This window comes from Eubalaena glacialis, chromosome 19 (assembly GCF_028564815.1).
Source record: "Eubalaena glacialis isolate mEubGla1 chromosome 19, mEubGla1.1.hap2.+ XY, whole genome shotgun sequence".
NCBI classification, from domain to species: Eukaryota; Metazoa; Chordata; class Mammalia; order Artiodactyla; family Balaenidae; genus Eubalaena; species Eubalaena glacialis.
In genome coordinates, this window is record NC_083734.1 from 49,426,901 (window position 1) to 49,438,161 (window position 11,261).

Here is an 11,261-nt window from a genome sequence, read left to right on the forward strand (position 1 = left end):
TCTTGTTTTTCCATCTCTATTTCTACTTGCTGTTTTCAACTGTTTAATTTACTCCACAGTCATTTATTGAGTGCCTACTATGAGCCAGATTTTTGTTTGTTTGTTTGAGATACAAAAATAGACCAAACACCATCTCTTAGCTCAGGATCTCATAATCCAGAAGAGCAGACAGATATGTGAGAAAGTTGCAATATCGAGTGAAATAGTAATTGCCGCTTATTGGAAACTCATTATGTGCTGGAAATTGCACTAAGCTCTTTACCAACAGGATATCTTTTAATCCTCTCAATAACTTCCTGAGCTCGGCAGTATTATTATCTCCATTTTACTGATGAGAATTTTAAAGTGTAGACAGGTTAAGGGACTTGTCCAGATTGGAATCTAGGCAGAGTGACTGCAGAATCCAGAGTCAACACTCAGCCCCATGACCTTGATACAAATACCACTGAACGCAGAGAAAGCATAAGAGCTGTAAGGACTGGGACCATGGGGGAGATCAGTTTTGTTTGGGAAAGTGTCAGAGAAGAGATCACTGAGTTGAGTGTTGAAGGAGAAATAGTTCACGAGGAGATGAGATGAAGAGGGTATTCCAGGGAGAGAAAATAGCATGTGCAAAGGCATGGAGGTGAGGAAAAGCCTGGTGTACTGGGAGCATGTCTAATGCCTGCATTTCCAGGTTAGGAAAATGTCAGGCAGATGAGTGAGAAGGATGATGGACGGGCAGGTAGGTCCGGTGTTACGACTCATTGAATCACCATTCTGGCTGCTGCATGTGTTCACGCTTCACCTGCCTGAGCTGTGTTCCACTCCAGGGACTCACCTCTCACCAACACCGTGTACTCCACAGTCGTTTTCTCCTTGTTGTTCAGGATCACGGTGCATTTATAGGTCCCTGCGTCATAGACCCGGGCTTGGGGAATAAAATAACTCTCCGTGTTCTCCATGGAGGAGACGTTGTGAAACAGCACGTCATCCTTATAGAACAGCACCTGGTGCTGAGGCCTGACACGTGAGGTGGTGCTGACATCCACGACGCACTGCAGGGTCAGGTTCTCCCCGTTCTGCACCTCCTGCTTCGGCAGGATCTGCATGTGGATGCTGTTGATGGTGAAAGCTAAAGGCCAAGGGAAGGAGAGCAGACACACCAGTTATCTCAGAAACCACGTCACCACATCAGATTGGTATCATCACATCCATGCAGTATAGTGTCCAGGGGTCCCAGGTGAGTAGTGACTGTGTGTGGCGGGTCAAGCACAAGGCAGCTGATACTAAGCTGCTCATATTCCCACCATGACAAGGTGGCAGCCTTCGGAGTGTGACAAATAAAACATGTCCATAAGATGTATGCAGCCTGTGAGCTGCCACATGGTGGCCCCTGGAGAGAGCATAGGATTCAAGCAGACAAACGTTCAAGTCCTGGCTCATCACTTACTGTGTGACCTTGGGTGATTAACCTCTCTGAGCTCAACTTTCTCATCTATAAAATGGGGTTATAATACCTACATAGTAAGTTGTTGTAAGACTTACAGAGAGGAGCAGGAAATCACCTAGTGATTTCCTGGGCGTACCAGTGCCTGGTACATGGTAATTGCTTGATAAATGATGGCTACCACCATTCCGAAATCACATGGTCACGTCCAGGAACGGCTCCCCCAACCCCACCTCACCCACCCACCCCCACCCGCCCAAATTAGCACAGTCTCAACTGGTGTTTTCTAGCTGATGAAGTCAGAAGCCTCACCAGATGGGTGAGAACTTGAAACCACTTTTTCTCATGCATCTTGCTTCCTGTTTTTGCTTTGGCTGCTAAGAAGTATAAGCCCCAAATTTTACCTCTAGCAACCTTTGGGATGCAGTTTTCTGTGCTAAAAGAGTCACAGTTTTATTTGACTGCCACATTTTCCTCTCATTCTGATTTCCTTATTTATTTTATCCTATTGAACAATAATACATAATTTTTATAAGTGGTCCCAAATCATTTTACAAACGAAAAAAGGTATAGCAAGGTAGCTGCCCAGAGATACTGGCAAAAAATTATCTTTCTTTCTCTCTCTTTTAATAACGTCAAACTGTTTTTGAACGCCTTAGAATTTAACTTGTCTATAACATGTCTCAGGTTTTAAACTGAATACAACAGTCCATCCTTGTGCCTTTTTTTCTGAGCAATTAATTTAACAAAAAATGGCATCTGATTAGTCATGAGATCAAACAAGATGATTGTTTAAATTTCTTACAGCAGGAATCTTTAGAATTCCCTTTTCTGTCTTTCTGTATTCCTTATTAGCTCCTGGTCTGAGGAGCTTGCTGGGTGAGCTCTCGGAACAGAAGTTTCTTTGAACCATGTTTAGTTTCCCATAGATTAATACGTTCCCTTCCCAGGTAGCGACAGGCAAGTCTCCCTACTCCTTCAGTACCTCCTTCTTCATTTTAAGCCATGCTGTTTAGTACAGTGATTCTATCAGGAGATGGTAAAGAGCAGAAGATGAGTGCAGAGTCAGACTTCCTGGGCCAAATCCCATCTCTGCTCACAAACTGTGTGGCTTTTAGTAAGTTACTGAGCTTCTCTGAGCCTCAGTTTGTTTAGCCATAGAATGGACATAATAACAGTAAGTGTAAATGACAACCTGAGTTTAAGTTCTTGGAGCACAGTTCCTGGCACAGATGAATTGCTTGCAAAATGTTAGCTAGATTCTGTCAGTCACAGATATAATACCAACTCTTCAGTCTTGAGGTCTCTAAAGCTCTTTCTTGAAATCATATTTCTAGTCAATTTTTTCAGAAAAAAAAACCCAGCAATTTTTTAATTTCCCAGGTGAATTACAGCAACTTCTCCAGACTCCCGGTGTTATTCATCGCACTGTGTTGGGCTACTTTAGTGTCATCAACCTGAATGAAATGCATACCCATGGCTGGTACACCCCAGACTGGGACACAGAACTGGGTACAGAAAGAAAGCAAGTCAGGCACACCCGGTCCAAACCTCTGATCCCACAGTCATTAGCTGGGTGTCACTGGGAGTTACTTAACCTCTCCAGGCTACCACCTCTCTTCCTATAAAGTAGGAACACTAATACTTGCCTTCCCTGGTATTTTAATCTTGAACAATGACAGAACCAAGGTGGCTGAGAGCACTGAAGGGGCAGGTTTGTATTGCCCGATGCGTGGCCCCTGATTGACACCTCCTTCCTGCTTCCTCAGCACCATTCATTCAGCAGACATTGAAGGGGGCGTCTCTGTGCCAGGCACTGCACCCAGTACTGGGGATTCAGAGAAGGGTAAGACTGGCACAGTTTCTGCCCACCTAGAGCTCACAGTCTGCATTTCACAGTTCTTCCCTACTCCAGGCCTTCCAGCCTCAGCGCCAGCCCTGCCTGGGTCTCCTACCGACCATCCCTAGGGAGCTCTACCACTGTTTAACAATTTTAAAGCAAACTTGGCTAAAGTATCGGGTAGCGGTTTTTTAGAGAGGATGATGTGCACTAACACAAGACGCTTCCGCCTACCTTGCTTTTCTAAGCAAATCTAATATACATCTGCTTAATAAATTAACACAGCTGATTGACTGGTAGGAACCACACACTTCCATGGCCAGCAGGAGCAGACAAGGAAGAAGAAAGGAAGGCAGGACATGGGATTTCCCTGACGGTCCAGTGGTTAGGACTCCGCACTCCCACTGCAGGGGGTACGGGTTCGATCCCTGGTCGGGGAACTAAGATCCCACATGCTGCGCGGCGCGGCCAAAAGAATTAAAAAAAAAAGAAAAAAGAAGGCAGGACAGGAGAAGGAAAAGCATTTTTTAAAATTATTCAAGATATAGGGCTTCCTTGGCAGCGCAGTGGTTAAGAATCCGCCTGCCAATGCAGGGGACACGGGTTCGAGCCCTGGTCCAGGAAGATCCCACATGCCACGGAGCAACTAAGCCCACGCGCCACAACTACTGAGCCTGCGTGCCACAACTATTGAAGCTCATGCGCCTAGAGCCCGTGCTCCACAACAAGAGAAGCCACCACAGCGAGAAGCCCGAGGGCACCCCAACGAAGAGTAGCCCCTGCTCTCCGAAACTAGAGAAAGCCCGCACGCAGCAATGAAGACCCAATGCAGCCAAAAATAAATAAATAAATAAATTTATATTAAAAATAAATTATTCAAGATACGGATCCCAGCTCATTGACTTGATGCAACAGAACAGCAGCCTAGATTTTATCACCACGACCACCACCCTTCTGGTATCCAGCCTTCAACATGGCCCCCCATGAGCCTTGCCTTCTGCTATCACACCCACATATGGTCCCTTCCCACATCAGACCAGGGTTGGTCTTATGACCAACAATATAGCAGAAGTGCTAGTAGGTGACTTTTGAGATTAGTTTATAAAAGACATTGCAACTTTCATCTTGGTCACTCTTTCCTTTTCTGGGATCATTCACTCTGGGCAAAGCCAGCTGCCATGTCATGAGCGCCCCTATGGAGAGGCCCACATGGTGAGGAATGGCCTCATGAGTGGGCTTAAAAGCAGATTCCTGGGCTTCCCTGGTGACGCAGTGGTTAAGAATCCGCCTGCCAATGCAGGGGCCACGGGTTCGAGCCCTGGTCCGGGAAGATCCCACACGCCACAGAGCAACTAAGCCCATGTGCCACAACTACTGAGCCTGCGCCCTAGAGCCCGCAAGCCTAGAGCCCGTGCTCCACAACAAGAGAAGCCACTGCAATGAGAAGCCCGCACGCCACAACCAAGGGTAGCCCTCGCCGCAACTAGAGAAAGCCCGCACGCAGCAACGAAGACCCAACGCAGCCAAAAATAAATAAATATAAATTTATTTTAAAAAAAGCAGATTCCCCAGCGTCAGACAAGCCCTCAGATAACTGTAACCCTGACCAACATTTTATCTGCAATCTCCTGACAAACCCTGAGTCAGAACCATCCAACTAAGCCATTCCCAGATTCCTGACCCTCAGAAACTGTGAGATAATAAATTGTTATCTTAAGCCACTAAGTTTTGGGATAATTTGTTAAGGAGCAATAGATAACAAACACACCACCCAACCTTAAAAAATCTCTACCTGATTGATGTAGAGAACAAACGTATGGACACCAAGGGGGGGAAAGTGGCGGGGGGCTGGTGATGGTGGTGGTGGGATGAATTGGGAGATTGGGATTGACATGTATACACTAATATGTATAAAATGGATAACTAATAAGAACCTGCTGTATAAAAAAATAAATAAAATAAAATTCAAAAATTCAAAAAGAAAATCTCTACCTGATTATTAAGATAATATGGAAAATATTATCCTCTTTGTGAATAAACTTTCCAGGAACAGCCAGTAGAGAGACCTGTGTGTAGGTCTCACTATTTACACGATAGAGTGATTGCTACAACCCGGGCCCCCTGGAGGTTCACAGGTGGGTGTCAGGGGGCCCATGAACCACCTCTGATTATATGCAAGTATGCGTTTCTCTGGAGAAAGGACCCAAAACGTTCAGAACTGTAATGGAAGGACGGGGTTGTAGAATAGCCTAAAGAGGCCAGATCTTTTCAACCTGGAGAGACGAGGGGCTGATGGAGACGACCCAAGTAACAAAGTCACCACAGCACAGATAAGGCACCTAGGGACCACAGCGCCAAATCCCCAAATCCTAAAACAAAGGGTTTTAGGATTCCCTCTGCCTCAGGCTACCGGTCAGCGGATGCTGATGCTCCAGGGAAGATGAGGCATCATGACTCAGCCAGCCACTCGGCCCTCAACCTGGAAATGACTCAGAAAGAAAGGGGGGAGTGGGTAGAGAAGGAGGGGGCCCCCACCATCGTCAGGAAAATCCAGGGAGCCATGAAGCAGGGAGGCCCTGATGAACTGCAGTGCTCAGCATGGAGTGTGCTGACCCAGCTCATCTGAATCTCAAGCACCTCCAAGTTCAGTTCGAGTCCCTTTCAGTGAGACATTTCTTGAGCACCTGTGTCAGGTGCTGGGATTACAAGGTGAATAAGAAAGCATCCCTGCTGTCCTAGACTGTGCAGGCTGGTGGGGACCCAGATAGCTGGAGTACAATCATGTAAGCACCAGGAGGAAGGGTTGCCCAGGAGGGGCCAAGGGAAGCCTGAAGGAAGTGACCCCTGAACTGAGCCTTGGACCAGGACAGGAAAGGGTGGTGGGGTGCTCGGGGCAGGAGAACAGCAAGTACCAGGGCACAGAGGCATGAGAAATCAATGCATTCTGGGCGCCGGTGGTTACAGGAGCCAGAGTGTGAGGCTGGAGGGTCCAGGGGGCCAGGTAGGAGGGGGGCAGAACAGAGAGCCTTGCCCACTATGCTGACAAGCTGGGCCCTGTCCTGAGGGTCTTGCGGGGGAGGCAGTAACAGGATGACACTGGAGCTTTAGAAAGATCACTGTGGGCTGGAGGAGAGACTGGAGGCCTGTAACAACCCGGACGGTGGCTCAGGTGAAAGCTGATGCAGCCTCTGCTCAGGCAGATGCAGTGGTGCTGAGGGGAAGGGGTGGACTTGAGAAATATTTAGTGTATGCAAAAGGACTTGTTTTTTGGGGTGAAGAAAATGTTCTGGAACTAGACAGAGGTGATGTTTGCCCAACGTTATGAACGTACTAAATGTCATTAATAATAACATTTGTAATATGTATTTTACTTGTTTGATTGGCTATGGGGATTGAGGCAAAGAGTGGAAGATAAGGTTCCTGGATTAGGTACCCAGGGGGATATGGACTGACGGAGACAAAGCCAGAGAAAGATAAGGGCGGAGACAAAGTCGCGGTGGTGCAGCTGGTTTGAGGGGCCCAGGGGACCACTAGGAGGAGATGTCAACCACTGGCCCCGTGGGAAGCTTGATGGTCGGGGGAGTGGCCAGAGCTGGAGTGGACTCGAGGGTGGGCATGTGGAGGTGTACAGAGCGGGGGGCTGAGCTTCAGAGAGGATGAGACCCTGGGAAAGTCCAAGTCTCCCGGGGGAAAAAAGGAGGGTTTGTCAGAAAGGTGGGAAAACACCAGGGAAGAAGGTCTACGAGGCCAAAGAAAGAGACTCTGTGCTAACACCGGGGTCAAGAAGGCTAAGGGCTGGACATGTTCATGGCATCTATGAGAGGGTTCTAGTGGCAGGGAGGCATGGGGGCCAAGGCCAGACCTGCTAGGTAGGGGTGCCTGAGAGGTAAGGAAGCGGAGACGGTGATTAGAAACCAGGCTTCGGAGAAGTTTGACTGAGGAAGGGAGTGGATAGATAGTGGGGCACAAGGTAAACGGGGGATGGGGGTGGGGGGGTGCGGGGGGGATTGTTTGTGATTTTTCTTTTTCCTAAAAAACCAAGAGCTACCAATCATGTTTGTAGACTGAAAGGAAAGAATAGATACTAATAGTGGGGTGGAGGCTGAATAAAGACAGCGTGAGATCCTGGGGGAGGAGGGTGATGCCAGGGATGGGCGCGGAGCCCAGGTGGACAGGCTAGCCCTGCCCCACCACGGGACAGACACGGCCTCTGAAGCCAGGAGGGAAGTCAGGAGGACGGGTGGGGAGGAAGATAAGCCTGAAGCCGGGGCAGGGCGGGAAGTGGAGGGAGTTCCCTCCAGACAGCACTGTGTTCTAGGTGAAGAGGGAGCTGAGGTCATCTCCTGAGACTGGCCGGCTGGGGTTGGGCGGGGGCCCGAAGTAAAAGGAGAGGAAGGGCCAGGGCGGACCAAGCACCTCAACCGTGGAGTAGGCCACGTGGAGCAGGCTGGCAGGTCATGCACGTGCAACGTGGTCCTGGGTGGCCTGAGGAATGGGAGACCTGGGTCCCAGCCCCCACTCTGCCAGCACCCAGTGGTGACCTTGCACAGGCACCTTGTGTAAAACAGGGCAGAAGCCTAAGGAGGGAGTACGAGAGCCTCCCGGCTCTGGGTCCTGCAGCTCTGAGGTCTCCCCCGAAGGTACGAAGATCTTTCTCTAGGAAACCTGGGCAGGGAGCGATTTACTTCCCCCTGAGGTGGGGACGAAGATGGGAGATTGGAGCAAGAGAAGCAGAAGCCCAGAGGCACACGTGTTGGCAGGGTGTGGTCTGGGCTAGAGCAAGGGCACAAGGGCTGGAGTGGACAGAGAGGGAGGTGCAGGAGCCATGATGGTGGGTGAGCTAGGACCATAGTAAACCATTATTTACTAATCACCGCATGCTGGGCTGGCACGTCACCTCTTCTTATCTAATCTCATCTCATACTGATGCATCACCCTCATTTTACAGATTGGGAAAAAGGCTCAGAAAGACAGAGTAACAGTGGCTTTAAAGATTTGAGTCAGGCCTATGGCTCCAGGCTCCGGACAATTGGGTTTTGGGAAGGGGAGGTTCTGGTGCTGATGTCCTGCTATCCGGCTCCTTTTGGACAAGTCGGTTGTTTCTCTGAGGTGCAGAGATATCATCAGTCAATTAGGTTGATTATGAAGATAATGGACATCCTGCCTCCATGGGTTGCCATGGGGATCAAACACCCATCGAAGCACATGGACACATGCACAGGAGACCTGCCAGACGGCTTTGCTAAGTAGCCAGCACGAGCCCTCTCCGTGCAGAGCTACTGCTCCAAGCCTTGGCTCAACAAACCAGCGTTACCCACACACATCATCTCCAAATAGCTGTACAACTGTCTGCAACCCAGTCACCCCGATTCTGCGTGGAATGAAGTGACCTCTGACAAGGGGATCCTGTTCTGTGGGCTCTCCCTCTATTCAGCCCCCAGACCCAGCCCAGTCCCCTCCTTCACACGGTCCAGATGAAGCAAAACAAAACCTGCTTATCTATTTGTGTGTGTGTGTGTGTGTGTGTGTGTGTGCTGCACTGCCGTGCAGCACGCGGGATCTTAGTTCCCCGACCAGGGATCGAACCTGTGCCTGCTACAGTGGAAGCACGGAGTCCTAACCACTGGACCACCAGGTAATTCTCCAAACCTGCTCATCTTAATGATTCAAAATTAGCTCTAATGTGGATGACAGACCAGATTTCAAAGACAGGCAGAAGCCCCACTTCCCATGCCCAAGCACAAAATATTGCAGATATCATCGTAGCCTCATGGGTAGATGGGAAATGATATCTAATCTGTTTTAGATCATTTAGGAGAAAAAAAATTCACAACAACAATTTAAACTATGTTCTGACTTCGGGACTTCCCTGGTGGTCCAATGGTTAAGAATCCGCCTTCCAGGGCAAGGGACACAGGTTTGATCCCTGGTTGGGGAACTAAGATCCTCAACTAAGCCCGCATGCCACAACTAGAGAGAAGCCCCGGCGCCGCAAGCAAAGATCCTGCATGCCGCAACTAAGACCCGACGCAGCCAAAAATAAATGAATAAATAAAATATTTTTAAAAAATAACTAAATAAACTATGCTCTGACTTCATGAATTTAACAAACTGATTATATCTCATTTGTGAATAAACAATCAGGGATAGGGTAGAATATGAAAAAAAGAAATTTATGGTAGAACAACAAAAAACAAATTATGGAATCACTTTCTTATCACCCCCCCCAATCCTAACAAACAGCATTCACCAGGATCTAGAAAATGTATGCTACTTCTAGAACATGCTGATTAAAACTTGGCTTAGAATAAGTGTTTTGTTCCAAAACCTTCTTAAAATGCAGAAAGGAATCAACTTTAGCTGACAATTCGAATATGTTTCTGAATTGTTATAAACATTAAACCCGAGCAATTTGACGTGAGTTTTAAGAGTCACAGGTAGGAATTTTACAACTTACGGTTTTCTTGACCCTCAAGGCTTGAACCTGGAAAAGACAGGAGAAATATGTTGATTTCACGAGCTTCAATTCTCATGAAGTTTAAGTGATGTGGGAAGAGAGTGAAAACTCACAGAGCAGAAGCGTCAGCAGGCCGCGGAGCCACATCGTGCTCCCCTGGGTCCACCCCAGCGGCATCCTGAGAGTGAGCGGAGGCTTCGGGCAGTTAGTGCTGCTTTTGCGCCATGCCCCGGAGGCAGAAGACACTTCCCACGCGACGGAGGTGAGAAACCTGCCCCGTGAAAAGCAGAGACCGCTGTGGGAGCTGCTCCAGGCGCCGCGGACAGACCTGCCGTGGCGCTGGTCAGGTAATGGCGGCCATGCTGGAAACCAGGAACAATGCCTGGGCGGCCTCATATCTCCTCAGGAAATGACTGGCCTTCCTGAGGGGCCACCGGGCGCAGCTGCTTTGTTTAGTTTGTTTAGAGGGAAAAAAAGGCACAAGTGACATTTGCCTCAGCGCTCCTGGCCCTACTTGCGTCTGGCCTGGATTTGGGGGCCCCTTCTCATGGCAGCCTGAGAGGGTTCCTCCCTCTCTCCGACCTCCCCGCAAAGGGCTTCTCTCCCTGGACACTCACCAAATCTCTCAGTTTTTCCTCTGGCCCCTCCAAGGGGGCTCTTTCCACACAGCCTAAATCTGGACATCCTGCCTTTCCTGACAAAGGCATGGAGAGGACTGACTTTTTCAGAAAATTTCAGGTTTGTCAGGGAGACCCTGTAATGGCTCCCCCCACTGCCCTCCAGAGAAAGTCAGTTTCCAATCCTGCACGATCCAGCCCTTACTTACCTCTCCAGCCTGGTCTCTCACCTCTTCCTTCCTTGCCCCTACATTCTGGTTGCTAGAATTTATAGTTCCCAGAACACATCACATGTCTGTGACTTTGCCAATGCTCTTCCCCTGCCTGGAGTACGCTTTCCCCTCTCCTTTTCTGGCGAATTCCTACCCATTCATCATAACTCAGTTTAGGCATCAATCCTCTAGCATTGTCCCCTGTCTTCCCCACACTGAGCTGCCCTTCCTCTGGGCCCCTCACCTCCCTAGTCTTCCTTTGTCAGACACTTTCTACCATGTGCCATAATGGCTGCTCCTCCCCCAAGTGGACTGCTGGCTCCATGATGGCGGGACAGTGCCTGGTACCTAGTAGATGATCAAAAACATTAGCAAAATGGATGACTGACTGAAAGAGGACAAGTTAACTGTATTGTCTGAATTAGATGATCATTGCCTTGGGGTCACGGTGCTGCTTTTTGAAATGCTACCCTTGAATACCGTCACATGGTAAAGCTAAGTCATATTAGAACTGGGACCAGAGAAACCAAAGACTTCTCTGCCTCAGGGCAAGTACCTAGAAGTGGTGGCTTCCAGCAAGAGAACAATTCCTCTCTGTGATCTACGGTTCAATGGAAGTTTTGATAAGAGCTGTTAGAGAGCAATGCATGCATAAAGGAATTTTTTTCTATTGTGTTTTTTCACTTTTGTTGTTTTGTATTTTCCA

General features: G+C 48.7%; 1 protein-coding gene across 2 annotated transcripts in view; it reads right to left on the bottom strand.

Annotated features, from left to right (window-relative positions):
• The window catches only part of PECAM1 (platelet and endothelial cell adhesion molecule 1), a 54,535-nt gene extending 43,892 nt beyond the window's left edge, over nt 1–10,643 (bottom strand). The window contains exons 1-4 of one of the 2 annotated variants that reach the window (XM_061176545.1): nt 10,553–10,643; nt 9,840–9,997; nt 9,727–9,753; nt 821–1,114 (exon numbers count right to left, since the gene is read on the bottom strand). In XM_061176545.1, the coding sequence (XP_061032528.1) occupies nt 821–1,114; nt 9,727–9,753; nt 9,840–9,903 (385 nt within the window). In that variant the 5' untranslated portion in view covers nt 9,904–9,997; nt 10,553–10,643. Of the gene's footprint in view, nt 1–820; nt 1,115–9,726; nt 9,754–9,839; nt 10,138–10,552 lie in introns of those variants that run through there. The other variant, XM_061176544.1, reaches the window with a different exon arrangement.
• Between the last annotated feature and the right edge of the window lie 618 nt (nt 10,644–11,261).